The following is an 18,267-nucleotide window of genomic DNA, read 5'->3' as shown; positions in this document are numbered from 1 at the left end:
TATGTTTTGAAAATATTGTGACTAAAACAGGAAATATATGTAGTTTTAAAATAGGTTAATTATAGTGCTTGAGGAGGACTGCCTCAAATATCAGATTTATTTTCTAAAGTATTTCTTTGTGAAAATGTAATCCCCCATTAGGTTGAAAAGAGTCAGGGTGTAAGTTAAGGAACTAGGTATGTGTGTTTTTTGTTTGTTTGTTTTGTTTTTTTTTTGTATCTTTTTGGCAGAGTTTTATTAATGCTCTCTCTCTCTCTCTCTCTCTCTATATATATATATATATATATATATATATATATATATGTATATGTATATATATATATATATACATATATAATTTAAAACATTATATATTTTATACTTCATTTGCTTTTAGTTGACTTCATTTTTTCAGTGTGATGCAAGAGGAATATATCTTTGCAGGATTTATCAGAGCAGCAAACACTCACTTGTCTCATTAGAAATTTCATTTACACCACAAGGGCTGCAAAGAAAACAGCAGGCTGCCATTCCCTCCTTCCATATTCTTTTTGATCCAGGACTACAATCTGCACTGCACACAGAGGAGGGCATCTGAAAATGAAATTAGACAGATGTGGATAATGAGTTTTAGCTGTTTCTATATGTTTTATATTAGCACATTAGTTTGTCAATAAGATTATTTCATGTACAGTAACTGGGAGAGTTCACCTTGTCTGTTTAATGACCACATGAATATTGGAGATACACTCAAGAAATGCTGGATAGTTTCTGAACACCTACTAACTCAGGAAAAAGAGCTGATAGTGAGCTGTGTGCAAAATCTACAGAGATTACAACCTGATGTTTTTAGGTTAATTATTTTCAATTTGGCACTAAGTATTGTGAACAGACCGGACTTTGAAACATTTTCCCATCCAACACTACCTGTCCTCATAACTTTGAAGCATTCTCTTAATTGGTAGTTGATAAGGAGATGCCTTATTCACTGTGGCCAGTAGAACCAGTAAGTAGTGTTCTATTAACATCTATGCTTTAGTGCTTGTGTCTAGATATGCACCCTTGTGTTTCTATGACTATAAGCCATTTGACAAATCACCTATTCCTCCTCATATTGCTCATGACCAAAGTTTACTTAAAGCAACATAGTAGCAAGTTACTCTCTGAAAACATTCAAAACTGAAAAATATGCCCCTAAATCACAGGTAAAAAGTATTATCTGGAATAAATTAGCATTACAAATTATGAACATATAACCTAGGGATGGTTTGGATTCACAATATATGGCAGACTACTATGAGAGAGATAGAGATTTTCAGACCTCTGCCTCTAAAGTGCTTGGATACAAACATGAACCAACAAAACTACCTGACTTTTATCTCTGATGCTCATGGATAATAATATTCTCTGTATGTATTATAAATAGTACTGTCGAATGAGTTATAAAAAAACACTGGCATAACACTATGTCTTCCTGATGTTCTATTACTTGTTTTATTGTGTTTCTCTAACTCTGAACAAACTAGTATTGGGATTGTAAAAAGCTTCAAACCAAAAATATCCAGGACAAATGAGATCAAAAGTAAAAATAATATGTATAGAATAGAGCGAGGATTCTGAAGCCCATGAAGTACAAGTGGTTTTATGTCTCAGTGCAAGTGGTCCTGTGTCTCTACCAGGAGCTCTGAGAGGTGTGCATGCAAGCTTGGAGGACAGAAAATGCTGACCCTGTGCTACAGCTCTCTGTACAGAGACCACACTGGAAAAAAGCTGGTCTCCTAATTATGCCACACACCTGAAAGAGCAAGGAAGACCACCACTACAGCTCTAATGGACACATCTGGAGACCTCAGGACACAGTAACTGAAGGAACCATCTGGAAAGGATCCTTCTGGTTTCTGTCCATGCCTGGAGCTGAACCTGTACTACAGCTCTCTGTACTCAGACTCAACTAGGAGAAACCTGGTCTCTCAAGAGTGCTAACACATCTGAAAACACAGGAAAGACCACTTCTGCTCAAATTTCTGGCCCAAGAAGAACCCACATGGACCCTAAGGACACAGGAACCAAGGAGCATTCTGGGACAGGTTTCTTCTGGTTTCAATTTTCACTCGAAGCTGACCCTGTAATACAGCTCTCTGTACTCAGATCCTGCTGGGAGGGAGCTGGACTCCCAGGAGTGCTGACACACCTCAGAGCACAGGTAAGACCACAATGTCTGCTCTGAGAGACCTGCCTGGAACCTTCAGAACAGAGGAATCAAAAGGCATTTTGGGACAGATTTCCATCACTTTTACTATGTGCACTGAAGTGAACCTGTGCCTCAGTTCTCTTTACCCAGAACCTGTTGGGAGAGAAAAGGTCCTGCAGTAGTGATGACACGCAGGAGTATAAAGGGACAAGCTACTGTCAGAATCAGCTAGACCAGTTAACAGCAGAGGTGAATAGATGGTGTGAAGCAAGTCAAAGAACCTAAGCCACAGAAAACTAGGCAAACAGAATCATCACAACCCCGTTTCCCACAGCACAGCAAGTCCTGGATACCCTAATACACCAGGAAAGCCAGACTCTGATTTAAAATCACAACTCGTGATGATGTTAGAGGAGTTTTAGAAGGCCATAAATAACTCCCTTAAAGAAATACAGAAATACACAGTTAAGCAGTTCGAAGCCCTTGAAGAGAAAACACTCTCATACACACACACACACACACACACACACACATGCACACCCACACATACACACAAGACCACAAATCCCACAGAGAATACAGGGAAAAGAACTACCAACCAGGTGAAGAAAGTGAGGAAAACCATACAGGATATAAAAATGAAAATAGAAACAATAAAGATATTACAAAGGGAGACAGCCCTGGATTTAGAAAACCTAGGAAAGAGATCAAGAGTCATGGAGAGAAGCATCACCAAAAGAATACAGGAGATTGAAGAAAGAATCTCAGGAGCAGAATATACCATAGAAAACATTGACACAGCAGTCAAAGAAAATATTAAATACAACATGGTTCTAACCCAAGGTATCTAGGAAATCCAGAACACAAATAGAAAATCAAACCCACGGATAATAAATATAGAAGAGAGTGAAGGTGCCCAACTAAATGGCCAGTAAATATATTAAAAAATATTACAGAAAAAAAACTTCTCTAATCTAAAAAGAAGAGATGCACACAAACATAAAAGAAACCTAAAAAACTCCAAAATGATTCGACCCAAAAATAAATTGTCCCCTTCCCATAACAGTCAAAACACAAAATGCACAAAACAAAGAAAGAATATTTAAAGCATTAAGGGAAACAAGTCAAGTAACTCATGAATGCAGACCTATCAGAATTACACTAACTCTCCAACAGAGACTATGAAAGCTGGAAGATACTGAGAATATGTCATACAGATCCTAAAAGAATACAAAGTTCAGCCCAGGCAACTATCTCCTGCAAAACTCTCAAATAAAATAGATTAAGAAAGGAAGGAGAGGGCAGTGTGACTGCTATCAAGACTCAGGGCTTGCCTGCACAAAGCTGAGCCCAAAGAGAAGCTTGCAAGAGCTCTCCAACCTGAACCCATGGAGACAGATTGGAGTCACTGCAGTCCAAACTCATTACCTATCTACAAAGAGCCAAACACTCAGAAGCAATTTTCTTCCTGAGCCCATGGGCCCTCAGAAACACATGAGAGAGAGGCTCCAGTAAGTGACAACAAGATCACCTAAAATCACAAAGAACCAGATGTCAAGACAAAAGCAAAATAGCCTAAGCAATTGAAGCCATATAACATGAAGCAATCCAATTGAAGTCAGGTACTAGACATGTCTGCCCACTCTCACACTAACTATTCAGTATAGTACTGGTAGTTCTGGCCAGAGCAATTAGACAAGAAAAAGAAATCAAAGGGATTCTCACTGGAAAGGAAGACGACAAAATATCCGTATTTGCAAAATATTTCATTGTATACTTAATTTTTTCCCCAAAATTTTACCAGATAACTTTTAAAACTGGCAAACAACTTCCATAAAATTAACTCAAGCAAATTAACCTCCTTCCTCCTCTAAGAGATAAACAGGCTGAGAAATGAATTAGGGAACTGACACTTTTCACAATAGCCACAAAGAATATAAAATTCCTTGGGGTTATCCTAACCAAGCAAGTGAAGGATCTGTATGACAAGAACTTCAAGTCTGAGAAGAAAGAAATTGAAGAATTGGGTAGAGACAGTGATTAGGAGGGAGTGCACCTTTGTGAAGGCATATGGAGGGGAAGGTAGATGTGAGTCGGGCTGTATAAAGATATAACATCTCAAATGTAAATAGAGTATCTAATGAAACAAAAAAAAGAAATAAAAACATTTTATAAAAAAACCAGATTCACGCAATATCTTTCAAAAATCCAGGCATACAAAAAATAACAGTTGGAAAACACCAACACAAGGAGAGAAACTATACCCTAGAATAGGCAAGAAAGTGTCTTCTTTCAACTAGCACAAAAGAAGACAGCCACACAAACACAACTCCACCTCTAGCAATATGAATTAACAAAAATAACAATCTTTGGTCCCTAATATCCCTCAATATCAATGGATTCAATTCCATAATAAAGGACATAGACCAACAGACTGGACAGGTAAAAAGCACCCAGCATTTTTCTGCATACAGGATACCCACCTCCATGACAAACACAGACACTACCTCAGAGAAAAATGGTATAAAACAATTTCCAAACAAATGGTCTCGAGAAACAACTTGAAGTAAACATTCTAATATCAAATACAATTGACTTTCAACCAAAAGATATCAAAAAAGATAAGGAAGAAAATTGTGTACTCATCAAAGAGAAATTCACCAAGATGAACTCTCATTTCTGACATTTATGTTTCAAATTTTAGGGCACCTATATTCATATAAAAAATCTTACTTAAACTCAAAACACATTTCACATCACACAGTACTGTGGGAGACTTTCACACCCTTCTATCATCAATAGACTGAACATGGAAACAGAAACTAAACAGAGACATAGTGAAATTAACAGAAGTTATGAACAAAATGGATTTAATACACACACACACACACACACACACACACACACACACACATAAACAAATATGTATATGGTATATACATATATACACTTTTATCCAAAAACAAAAGAAAATATCTTCTTCTTACCACATCATGGTTCCTTCTTTAAAACTGAACATACAATCGGTCACAAAACAGGCCTCAACATATACAAAAATTTTGAAATAGTTCTCTATGAAGTTGTTGAATGCAAGTTGAATTTTAATACAACAGCTTTCTATTGAAATTCATTTTGTTTTAGAACAAATAATAATTTATTTCAAAAAATTCCATTGCGAGAAATGTGATGAACATATATTGCATAAAAATATTTAAAATCACACATAAAGAATGAAATAACTTTCAAACTGGTAAGAAAAGAATTCCTTTCTGGATATTCTTGGAAAATAAATTAATTCTGTGTTCTGTGGTGTTTTATACTTAATGGATTTGAAAATGTTGAACCATACTTGCATTCCTGGAATAAATTCTTTCTTTGCTCAGAGACTTGTGTTTATGTTCTATGTTCTGTTTCTATGGTATGTGTTTTTGTCAGGATGATTCTTACATAATCATCAAAGTTATTGTTCTCTAATTTCCCTTATTCTCTGTTATTGTACATTATATTTTCCCATTCTTTTATAAAGAGAAATTTTTCTCTTGTATGTGATTGAGTTTCTCTATCCTCCGCACGCATCAAAGAATGTCCTAAAAAATAAGTCAGCCTTGTTGTTTCGATTTCATTTAGGGAACGTTACTAAAATATTCAATTATAGCTGAAAATTATTTGTTACTTTTGTCTCGATGACGTTATTGCTGATTTTGATGTGTTTTATAGTCCTTTCTCTGTCTGTAGTTCTAGTGTTGTCTGTGTGTTCCTTTGACCTTTGGTTCACCTTACTGACAAGTGTGAAGGAGTTCTTCAAGTTAATCTAAAACTGATTTTCTGTGAATATGAGTTTTTGTAATTGTGTTCATTAATGAATATTGTAAGTGTCTCTCTATTATATGAGATAACATTTTGGTATACAAACAGCAGCTAGCAATCAGGACTCTTAGTATTTCATAACTATAACATTAACCTCACCCTGAACAACATCTGTTCCAGAGGTTTATGGTAATGGAGGAGATTACTGTGTAATAAGGAAGAGAATATTGTTCAGTTTAAAGGAAAGAATTTCAATATTGGTTAAAGCATTTGTATTGTTAAATTTTAGAAAATTGTTTTGATATGACAAAGGTATATTGTATGCATGTATGAAATCTTGAAAGAATTAGTAAAATTACATCAATAATTAAACAGACAAACTTAATACAGGAGCCTAGAAATGGGTTCCTGATTTGACAAAATATTTCATTTCAATATGTTTACTGCTGTGTATATTGAATCAATAAGGTAACACATACTCACCCTTCTTCTTCCTGTGGCCAACTCAGTTGTTTCTGCAGATATGAGAAAGAGTTGTCCATGTGGAAAATATGGGCTGAACGTTCCTATCTTCACCTTAAATGCAACGTGTTGTGAGAAATTCCAAATGTGAAAAATGTCATAGTCTTCCTGCAGTATTACTCTATGTTTCATAATCACTCTGTCCCCTAGAGGATTAGTAAAGTTGGCCTTTCTCAGAAAGGAATTTATCTGAAAGACAAGCATCATTCTATATTGTACATATGTTCCTTAAAGGCACACAATGGGTTATGATGACATAGAAATAGCAATGTCATTTAAGAATGAAAGACAAATCACAACATAAGCAAATTAAATGAAATAAGAATATTCCAAGAATTTCAGTTCTCTCAGGGAAGACTGTTAAACAAAAGCAAACATAAATGCAGAACCAAACATAGATATGCAGCACACACACACACACACTCACACACACACATACACACACACACACAATAACACAGAGTACCTCTCACATCTTTTCCAAATCACACATATAATACAGCTATACAATTATTTACACAAAAATGTATATAAATGTTGACACATCTATGTAAACAATCTGGCAAAAAGAAAGATATATGCACTCAAATACAAATATAGATATAAAATAACACAAATTACAAACTCAGGCACACACACAAACACACGTACATACACACAATCACATACACAAACACATATTGACATTGCAACATGGAGAGAGGTGTAAATATAGAAGCACCAGTCCATAATGATATTGAGACACAGAGAAATTTATGCTCACACTTAATGACAAAATGGCAGGAGAAGGCCGATTAAAGCACAAAAAATATAGGCAGACACATGAACAACACAGTACACACAAATACATACAAAGACACATAAAATATATAAATTGGTACACATGAAAATATACTCTGATGAATCCAAAAAACATACAAATATAAACATGCTTATAAAATAAATCATACATAAAAATTCTTCTTTAATTCCACAGTCATATAAAGAGATAAACATATACATACAAAACAAAACATGTATATATACAGATTCACAGACAGAGTAAAACATATACATGTACACAGTGAGAAAAATAAATTCACATATATCTATAGACCAAACTGAATACCAACACTATTTCTTGTTTTCTTACTCTGAGAAAACCAAGTAGTTTGCCAGAGTCTACACGGGGGGGGGGGGGGGGGGGCACAATCACTGGAGAAACCTATAAAAAACCATTCCTCAAAATGATTTTCATGTAATTGACACTTAACAATAAAAACATATCTTTCCATTATGGAGAATTTTCAAGAGGAAGGACTTTATATCCAATATGAGAGCAGTATGCAGATGGATATTCAGGTGCTCTATATGAAACCACTAAATTTCATTGATAGCCTGTACCTTCGTTTTCCCTTCACATTTATACCAGTAACTTTACTTCCTTTTTTCGTTAGGAAAAATATCCAGAAACCTAATAATTTTAAAAAATATTTCCAATTTCATTAAGTGTGGGCATCTGAGAGCCTCTAAATAACTATGCAATTGAAAACACCAAGAATAAAAGAAACTCTACCTTCAAGCAGGGATAATTGGCATCATCTTTCTCATTGTCTGTTGCCTGATTATCAACCTGTTGCAGATTCCTCTCATGGAGTGCATGGGCCATGGCATACACAGCATTGTATATGTTATGACTACCATCACTAAAGACCATGTTATACTTCTGTTCCTTTAGCCATTCTAGTGAGATATTGGATGTATAGTTCTCTAGTATTTTGCAGTCAGATGCTGAGGATTCATTGGTAAAGTACTTCCAATCTGGCATTACTAGATATAAATGTTTGCTCCTGGGATGGTGCAATGTCTGAACAAAATTTTTAAAGCTAGAAATCTTACCATGGTGGGGCAGAAAAGTAAGAGTCCCATAGAATGTGCCATGAGTTAAGTCTCTCTTACTGGTAGGGAAATTAAATTCTTTTGTGGTGACCCAAATTCTCTGTACAACTGGAGATTCCCACATTCTGAAGCTCAATTCAATAATACTCACAGCGTCCCCATGAAGGATAATAACATTAGTAGATGACATCAAAATTTGTTTGTGGTACATTTCAGTTTTGTAATAAGCTGACATAACATAGTTTACTATGTTCACAAAGGCAAAGCAAATTCCCCTGTTTTCACTCTGTTTTTTCATCTCTGAGAAAAACTGATAGCCTTGATCATCTTGAGTGATGACAAGTCCGACCCAGTTCCAGTTGAAGTAAAGTAAGAAGGAGACCATTGCCAATGCTAGAGATGTGTGGCTTGGGGCCATCTGATAGAGATAGGGAAATTGTTCATTATCACTGAAGATGGAATGGAAAGGTCCATAAGTCAGCTGAAGGAGCTACAACACAGAGAGCTGCATGAGGTGCAGTGCACATAAAAACCTGTGATAATATTTACCTGCCAACAGTGATTACCTGTGACTTGTCCTCTCATCTCTGATTCAAATGAGCAAATGTGGAATCCTGGCACATACACATCTAATGGGAACAGCAAGCATGGCTGTCTAACAAAGGAGTAATGAAATGTCTTTGCATGTATGATAACTGCTACTCTATCCCTCACCCTCTGTCCCGATATCTGTGTTTTTAATGTTTGGAGGGATTTTAATATATTTACAACATGGGAATATTTGACTAATTTTTAAAAAGGCATTTATTATTCCTTAATCCAGAAATACTTCTAATATTTAAGAGGAAAGTTCTATGAATATCACTGCTTTAGCATTTAGGAGAAATATTTTTATCTTTTGTACTACAGTTTGCAACTCCATAAAGATGCCAGAGATCTCCATTTCAGGATAAGGCTCTAAAATGCTGTGGGAATATTTGCCTTTGTACCCACCTCAGGAAAGTGAAAAGCAGAACAGCATAAATTAAAATTGAAAACATATTTTGCCAGCCTAAAATGGTAGCAGCAGATCAGATTAAAAATCTTCCTACTAAATACCCAGCTAATTATAGGGCAAATATGTAGGACTCATAGATTGTAACTCTTGAGGAAAATATTCGGAAACAAAGTTACACTGTCTGGTGTTCTTTCCTCCATATGAAGTGTTTTATAATGGTGGAAAAATAATCATGTGAAAAATATGAAAGAACAAGCTATCAGAACCACCAAACATTTCACTCATAGAAAATTTCACTTATGAAATCTTGTATCTTATGATGAGGAAAAAAAAGAAAAAGAAGGAAAAACATAGCAATAATTTCCATGAACATTTGAAATAATCATTATATTATTAAAGAAAATTACTTATAATAACTATACCAGTACGTCACTGAAATTTTTGCCAGCGTGTGTAAGGACAGTTGACACTCAGAACATTAATGGTTACTCACACATTCACTGGTAGTAAAATGGCTAACTCCGCAGACTGCACTGGAGATTTTCACCCCATCAGTGCCACTGAAATGTCATGAGCTTCCAGTTTAAGAATAGTCTGCCATGTCATTGCAAAAAAATACTCTAGATACTTAAATGTTGGTTTATTGAGCAAATGTTTGTAAATATAATTCTGTTCCATTATTGTTTATTCCTGATCACTTAACTTTTAACGGCTCCATGAGTGTAAGTGATCGATAATTGTAAATGATAACTCTGTTATTTTACAGTTTACCAATAATAATCAAAATGTATAACCAAGATAACACATACTAAAGATAGAATTAATATGCTCTTTGTTTTGGAACAACTGAATCAATCTCTCCTCATTGAGATTTCTATGAATAAAACTCTGAATGCCAGTCTGTCAGGGTTCTAAGATTTTCTCTACTACCAAGCCAGACTCAATTCTTCATGACCTCCTCTATCCAACATTTCTGGAATCTGTCAACTTCTGGAGGTGGCCCCTAGCAAAAGGCCTATCATGTCTCTGATCAGTAAGTACCATGGAACTGAATAGATTGGCATAAGCATGAATCCAGACTCATCCACTGACGTTCTTAATTGATATCAAAATCCCGAAGAGAGAAACAACTTCAAGAATTTTTGGCCTATGATAACTCACACGTGGAGATATGAAGATGTCTAGGTTTAACCACAAATTGAAGGATGTGATCCAGTCCGGTCCTGTAAGCAGAAATGAACACATAGTTTCTTTATCACATACATAATTAGGCATATGAATATATTTTCCATCATGTCCATGTGGTGGAGGTGTTATAGTATTTCCATCACAGTGGCCCAAAGTGTATTTTAGAGTCAAAGACATATTAGGTAAAAGGTCAGGATTCCTGTTGATTTCATCCACTGTAAAGGCTAATGCCAAAGCGTATTTGTGGTGTTTCGTTGTTTCTCTGTAAAAGAGAACAGTGTTTATTGTGGACAGATGTCTAGGCAGGATCACTTGTACTCAGTAGATGCAGTAACCTGTACAGGAAAAATTATGTGACCAATTTCAGTAAGTCATTACTGTCTAGAGTGCAACATAAACTGTTATGAGGAGGGCTTTATGTGAAGGATCAATGTATATAGTCCTGTATACCTTAGCTTCTAGGTTTTAGGTCACGTGCCAACTAAGAAAAGCAAACCTTATATTGCATTAATAAAAAGAAGAAGGTAGGATAGAATGTGTAAAAGAATTAAGCTTGTTTCTATAAGAGGGAAGATTCAAGGATTTGCCTAATCTTCATCTTCAGAGCACTCAGAAAATATTCATTTACAAGGAATAATATAAATGAACTTACAGGACATTCAGAGTCTGGTTAAAAATTTCTTTCTCCATAGACTTCTGACCTGCTCCAAGGATGAAGGAACAAGTTGTTCCCAAGTCCTTATCCTTGACCTCATTCAAAGTTATTCTCCAAAAGCACCTGGGATCAATGACATTTGCCATCAGAAGTGGAATGTTGAGGAGAAATAAGACTATCAGCAAAATGAACATATTTTCCTGTCTGAAATCTGTGCAGAAGAGATCTTGAAGTGCTATGCATATCAGCACGTCAAATTTCTAACAGATTTTATTTCTCTGGGCAAAGAAAATGTTTTTTGCATACTCATGATTCATTTGTTTTTCAGATTGCTCCTGAGCTCTGGAGAAATATTAAAACACTTTCTTCCCTGCGGCTCTGCAACTGGTACCCACAGCCCATGTAATAAACAAGAGTAGGTAGATACTTAGAAGGATAAAATCTTCTCAGGCTCTGTGACATCACTCATGATTTTGAATGCCTGGAAGGAAGCCCTTTTGTTCAAATTTGGCCCTTGGGATATTTCAACGAGGTGATTATGTGAACACAATGAGATATGATGTCAGTGGATTATATCAGATGATTCTTATGAGACATTCAGAAAAAGTACAATCAGAGGATCTCAAGATACACAGCAAATTGTATTAAAAAGTACAAATCAGAGAAAGGTAGAACATGTTTATAGTCAGGGAGTGATTATATAGTGTTTGGACTCTGTCACAAGAGTCACATGAACAGATTAATTGAGGCCTGTGCTTCTAGTATTTTGAGAATCAACAAACAGACCAATTTAGAAATATATTTAATTCTGTTTTATCCAAAATTATACAATACAGTTCTTAACAGATCCACAGTTAATTTGCATGATAAAGATTGTGTGGAAAAGATTCAACAAGATCCAGACATAATGCCACGCTGTGTAATTTTTCTCTTTCATTCTATTGCTTTTAATTTAATAACATCTTGGATTTAATCTTGTTCACATTTTCTTCTCCAAAAACACTCCATCCCCCTTTCCTTGACCTCTATGAATTGCTCCCCTATCTGCCCACCTATTCCTGCCTTAGCACCATAGCATTTCTCTACCCTGCATCCAATGAGCCTTCACAGGACTGAGGGTTCCCCTTTCAGTAGATATGAAAGATAAGGCTACATATAAAGATCCCCCCCCCTTTAGTTGGTGGTTTACTCTCAGAGACTCTACCTTCAACACTAATGAGAAAGTAATACTAACATTTGGATTCCAAACCATGATCTTCCTCTCTAATCCTCAGGCTTTTTTTTTTTTAATTTAATCACATGCACTGACCCATCCATTCTTCATTATCTTTGTTTTCCTTCATAGTTTTTGCTCATTGTACATTGCAGAAGTGATGGGTCTTGTTTGTTTTTAATTTGGGAAGGATTTATTGAAATAAATGCAATCTATTTCCTCTTGATTGTAGTAAATATGCAAGAAGTTAGTTAAAATGCCAAGAAAGATTAAAGGTTAAGGAAATGAGACAAAAGTAGAATTCTTGGAGGTATAAAACAAGTAGATGAATGGCAACTGACTCATCCAGAAGGAAGGTATATTTAGGTTAGAGAGGAAATCACTTGCACTCTGCTGTTAACAATGGGAGCTGAAAAGCAGCACCACTCAAAGGGACAGATGTTGCTTGAAGTCTAGCTTCAAGTAGGACTTACTTTATTTTTTGCATTATTTTATTTAATATTCTCTGTATTTACATTTCACATGTTATACTCTCTCCCCCAATCCCACCTCCCCCTTCATCATCATATTACCTCCATAAAAGCCCTCCCTCTCTCAACTACACTCTCTCTTCACAGCACCTTGGTTTCCTCTATACTGGAATAGGAACCTTCTCTGGACCAAATTTCTCTCCTTCCATAGATGCCATGAATGCTATCCTATGCTGCATATGCACCTGGGGCTAGGGTTTCTCCATTTGAACTCACTGGTTAATGTTTTAGTCCCTGGGAGCTGTGGTGGGTTTGGGTAGTTAGTAAGTTTGTTCTTCCCATGGGGTTGCAGAACCTTTGAGCTCCTTCAGTCATTTCTGTAGCTTCTTCATTGGAGTCCTTGCGTTCAGTTCCATGGTTAGCTGCAAAAATCCTCAAATATATCAGTTTTGCTCTTGAAGAGCCTCGAGGAAGCATTCATATCAGAGTTCTAGCAGTAAGTACTACTTGGCATCAGCAATAATGCATGGGATTAGTGGCTTCATATGGGATGTATCCCCATGTGAGGCAGTCTTTATATGATCCTTTCTCCAATCAGCTCCTGTATTTGTCCCAGTATTTCCTTTCATGAGTGTTTTTATTCTCCCTTCTTAAAAGTACAGAGGCATCTAGCTTCTGGCCTTTCTTCTTTTTGAGCTTCACAAGTTCAATGAATTGTTTGTTGGGTATCCTGAACTTTTTTTCTAGTATTTGCTTATTAGTTCTTGTATACAATCAATGTTCTATTGTGACTGCCTTACCTCACACAGTATGATTAGCTAAAAGTTTCATCCATTTGCCTATGACTTACACGATGTCATTGTTTCTAAGAGCTGAGTAATACTCCATTGAGTAAATGTACCACAAATTCTATATCTATTCCTATGTTGAAAGACATCATGGTTCTTTCCAGCTACAGGATATTTTAAATAAGGCTGCTATAAACATGATGGAACATGAGTCCTTCTTAGGTTTTGGAGATTCTTTTGGTATATGCCCAGGTGTGATATGGTTGTGTCCTCGGGTAGTACTGTGTCAATTTTCTGAGGAACTGCCAGACTGATTTCCAGAGTGGTTGTACCAGATTACAACCCCTCAAAGAGTCGAGGAGTGTATCTCTTCTGCACATCCTTATCAACATCTGTTGTCACCTGAGTTTCTGATCTTTGTTTCTGACTGGTGTGAGGTGGTATCTCATGGTTGTTTGGGTGTGCATTTCTCTGATGGTGTGGGATGTTGAGCATTTCTTTATGTGATGCTTAGCCATTCGATATTCCTCACTGGAGAATTTTTTTTTTCAGCTCTTACGCCGATTTTGAAATCAGTACTAAATTCTCTAGAGTCTAATTTTCTGAGTTATTTTTTATATTGTATTAGATATAAAATCAGTAAAGATCTTTTCCCAATCTGTTTTTTGCCATTTTGTATATTTGACAGTGTCCTTTATCTTACAAAAGCCTTGCATTTCATAAGGTGCCATGCAGTTTTTATTACCATTGATCTGTAATACTGCTTGAGGTCCAGTATGGTGATTCCCATGGAAGTATTTTTATTGTTGGGAATAGCTTTTGCAATCCTAGGTTTTTCATTATTCTAAATGAATATACAAATTGATCTTTCTAACTCTGTAAAGAATTCAGTTGGGATTTTGATCAGAACTGCATTGAATATGTAGATTGCCATAGGCGAGGTGTCCATTTTTAAAATGTTGATGCTGCCATCCCATGAGCATGGGAGATCTTTTCACCTTCTGAGGTCTTCTTCAATTTCTTCCTTCAGAGATTCAAAATTCTTGTCATACAGATTGTTCACTTCCTTGGTTTGGGTCACACCAAGGTATTTTATATTCTTTTCAGTTATTGTGAATGATGTGGGGTCTCTAATATTTTCTTCGCCTTTTTATCCTTTAAGTAGAAGGTGGCTACTTATTTGTTTGAGTTATTTAGGTATTCAGCCACTTTCCTGAAGTTGTTTATCAGCTGAAGGTCAATTGTGGAAATTTTGGGACCACTTTAGTATACTATCATATCATCTGCAAATAGTTTTATTTTGCCTTCTTCCTTTCCAATTTGTATATCTTTGACTTCTTTTGCTGTCTGATTGCACTGGCTAGGGCTTCCAGCCCTCTGTTGAATAGGTAGTAAGAAATTGTGCAGCCTTATCTAATGCCTAATTTTATAGGTATTTGTTCAAGTTTATAACCATTTAATGTGATACTTGTATATTGCTTTTACTGTGTTTAGGAATGAGCCTAATTAAAAAAAATCAGAAAGGAAATGGAAACATAACAACTGAAACTAAGGAAATTCAAGAAATAATCAGATCCTACTAAAAAATCTAACTTATTGATTTCATTGTATACCTTGCATATTAGGCCTCTATTTGATGTGGAGTTGGTAAAGATCTTTTCCCATATCGTTGGCTGCCATTTTGTTTTCTTGGCAATGTCCTTAGCCTTACAGAAACTTTGCAATCTCATTAAGTCCCATTTGTTAATCTTTGACCTTAGAGCTTGAGCCACTGGTGTCTTGTTCAGAAATTTTTCTCCTGTGCCTATGTGTTCTAAGGGTTTCCCTACTTTCTCTTCTAATAGTTTCAGTGTGCCTGGTTTAATGTGAAGATCTTTGTTCCACTTGAACTTGAACTTTGTACAAGGAGATAAGAAAGGGGCTATTTTCTTTCTTCTGCAGGCTGAGTACCAGTTGGACCAAAACCATTTGATAAAGAGGCTGTCCTTTTTCCATTGAATGTTTACAGCTCCTTTGTCAAAAGTCAACTGACTATATATGGGACAACTATTTTCTGGGTCTTCTATTCTATTCTATATTCCATGTGCCTATCTCTGTACCAGTACCATGCAGTTTTCAGCACAATTGCCTTGTAATATAGCTTGAGGTCAGGTATGGTGATGCCCGCAGATGTTTTCTTGTTGTTGAGGATGGATTTCGCTATTTTAGGTATTTGGTTATTCCAGATGAAACTGCACATTGCTCTTTCCAACACTATGAAGAATTGTGTTGGAATTTTGATGGGGATTGCATTGAATTTGTAGACAGCTTTGGCTAAGATGACCATTTTTATAATATTGATCATTCCATTCCATGAGTATGGGAGACCTTTCCATTTTCTGAGCTCTTCCTCGATTTCCTTTTTTAGAGATTTGAAGTTTTTGTCATACTGGCCCTTCATTTACTTAGTTAGAGTCATACCAAGGTATTTTATATTGTTTGCGACTATTGTAAAGGACATTTTCCCCTAATTTCTTTCCCCATATGTTCATCCTTTGAGTAAAGGAAGGCTACTGATTTGTTTCAGTTAAGTTTATATCCAGCCAATTTCCTTAACTTGTTTATCAGCTGCAGTAGTTCTCTGGTGGAATTTTTAGGATCACTTACATACACTATCATGTCATCAGCAAACACTGATGTTTTTATTCTTCCTTTTTAATTTGTATCCCTTTAATTTCCTTTTGCTCTCTAATTGCTCCAGCCAGGACTTTCAATACTATGTTGAATTGGGGGAAGTGGGCAGCCTTGTCTAGTCCCTGATTTTAATGGGATTGCTTCAATTTTCACACTGTTAAGTTTGATGTTGGCTATTGGTTTGCTGCATATTGCTTTTATTATGTTTAGATGTGGGCCTTGGATTCCTGTTCTTTCCAAAACTTTGAACATGAATGGGTGTTGAATTTTGCCAAATGCTTTCTCAGCATCTAGTGAGATGACCATGTGGTTTTTTTCATTGAGTTTGTTTATATGGTAGATTACGTTGATGGGTTTCTGAATATTAAACCACCCCTGCATCCCAGGAATGAAGCCTACTTGATCATGGTGAATGATCATTTTGATGTGTTCTTGGATTTGGTTTACAAGGATTTTGTTGAGTATTCTTGCATCAATGTTCATAAGTGAGATTGGTCTGAAGTTCTCTTTTCTTGCAGGGTCTTTGTGTGGTTTAGGAACTAGGATTATTGTGGCCTCGAAAAATGAGTTAGGTAGTGTTCTATGTGACTCTATTTTGTGGGATATTTTGGAGAGTATTGGCATTAGGTTGTCAATAAATGTCTGATAGAATTCTGAACGCATCTGGACCTGTGCTTTTTTTGGTTTGGAGGCTTTCGATGACTACTTCTATATCTTTATGTGTTATGGGATTATTTAGATGGTTTTCTTGGTCCTGGTTTAACTTTAGGATCTTGTATCTGTCTAGGAATTCATCCATTTCCTCCAGATTTTCCAGCTTTGTTGAGTATAGGCTTTTGTAGTAGGATCTGATGATTTCTTAAATCTCCTTAGTTTATTATTATGTCTTCATTGTCATTTCTGAATTTTTTAATTTGGATACTATCTCTTGGCCCTCTAGTTAGTCTGGCTAAAAATTTGTCAGTATTGTTAATTTTCTCAAGGAACCAGCTCTTGGTTTTCTTGATTCTTTAAATGGTTCTTTTTGTTACTATTTGGTCAGTTTCTGCTCCACATTTGATTATTTCTTATCCTCTACTCCTCTTTGGTGTATTTTCTTCCTTTTGTTCTAGAGATTTCAACTGTGCTGTCAAGTTGCTAGTGATGCTCTTTCCAGTTTCTTTTTGGAAGCACTCACAGCTATGAGTTTCCCTGTTTGGGAATGTTATGTTTTCATTTTCATTTCATAGGTTTGGGTATGTTATGTTTTCATTTTCACTAAATTCTAGAAAATCCTTAATTTCTTTCCTTATTTTTCTTTGACTCTGCTATAGTTTAATAGAGCATTGTTTAGTTTCCATGTGTATATGAGCTTTGTGTTGTCCTTGTTGTTATTAAAGACAAGCCTTAGACCATGGTGATCTGATAGGATGCATGGGAGTATTTTAATCTTCTTATGTCTATTGAGGCTTGTTTTGTGACCGATTATATGGTCAATTTTGGAGAAGGTACTGTGAGGTGCTGCAAAGAAGGTGTATTATTTTCTTTTAGGATGATATGTTCTGTAGATGTCTGTTAATTCCAATTGTTTTATAACCTCTGATAGATTTACTGTCTCCTTTTTCAGTTTGAATTTCCATGATCTATCTGTTGATGAGTGTGGGATGTGAAGGTCTCCCACTATTATTGTGTAGGGTGCAATGCATTTTTTGGGCTTCACTAGTGTTTCTTTTATGAATATGGGCGCTCTTGTATTTGGAGCATATATGTTAAGGATTGAGAGTTTCTCTTGAAAAATTTTTCCTGTAATTCGTAAAAAGTGTCCTTTCTTCTCTTTTTTAATTACTTTATTTGATATTAGAATGGCCACTCCAGCTTGTTTCTTGGGGACGTTTGCTTGGAAGTCTTTTTTTTTTTTTTTTTTTTT

At 35.8% G+C, this 18,267-nt stretch overlaps 2 protein-coding genes across 2 annotated transcripts in view; one reads left to right on the top strand and one right to left on the bottom strand.

The window, feature by feature from the left end:
- Window positions 1–18,267, top strand: part of LOC308413593 (vomeronasal type-2 receptor 116-like) — a gene marked incomplete at both ends in the record, with an annotated part of 711,488 nt that overhangs the window by 384,281 nt on the left and 308,940 nt on the right. The gene's annotated exons all lie outside the window — the stretch shown is intronic.
- LOC308413999 (uncharacterized protein) overlaps window positions 1–18,267 on the bottom strand; it is a gene marked incomplete at both ends in the record, with an annotated part of 50,050 nt that overhangs the window by 1,407 nt on the left and 30,376 nt on the right. Inside the window, 5 exons of the mRNA XM_080909166.1 lie at window positions 450–573; window positions 6,461–6,688; window positions 8,055–8,867; window positions 10,536–10,824; window positions 11,215–11,428. Of these exons, the coding sequence (XP_080765292.1) occupies window positions 450–573; window positions 6,461–6,688; window positions 8,055–8,867; window positions 10,536–10,824; window positions 11,215–11,428 (1,668 nt within the window). The remainder of the gene's footprint in view (window positions 1–449; window positions 574–6,460; window positions 6,689–8,054; window positions 8,868–10,535; window positions 10,825–11,214; window positions 11,429–18,267) is intronic.

This window comes from Micromys minutus, assembly GCF_963924665.1.
Source record: "Micromys minutus genome assembly, chromosome: 32".
Lineage (NCBI taxonomy): Eukaryota > Metazoa > Chordata > Mammalia > Rodentia > Muridae > Micromys > Micromys minutus.
The sequence above is the reverse complement of the archived record's forward strand: the minus strand, read 5'-3'. Positions and strand labels throughout refer to the sequence as shown.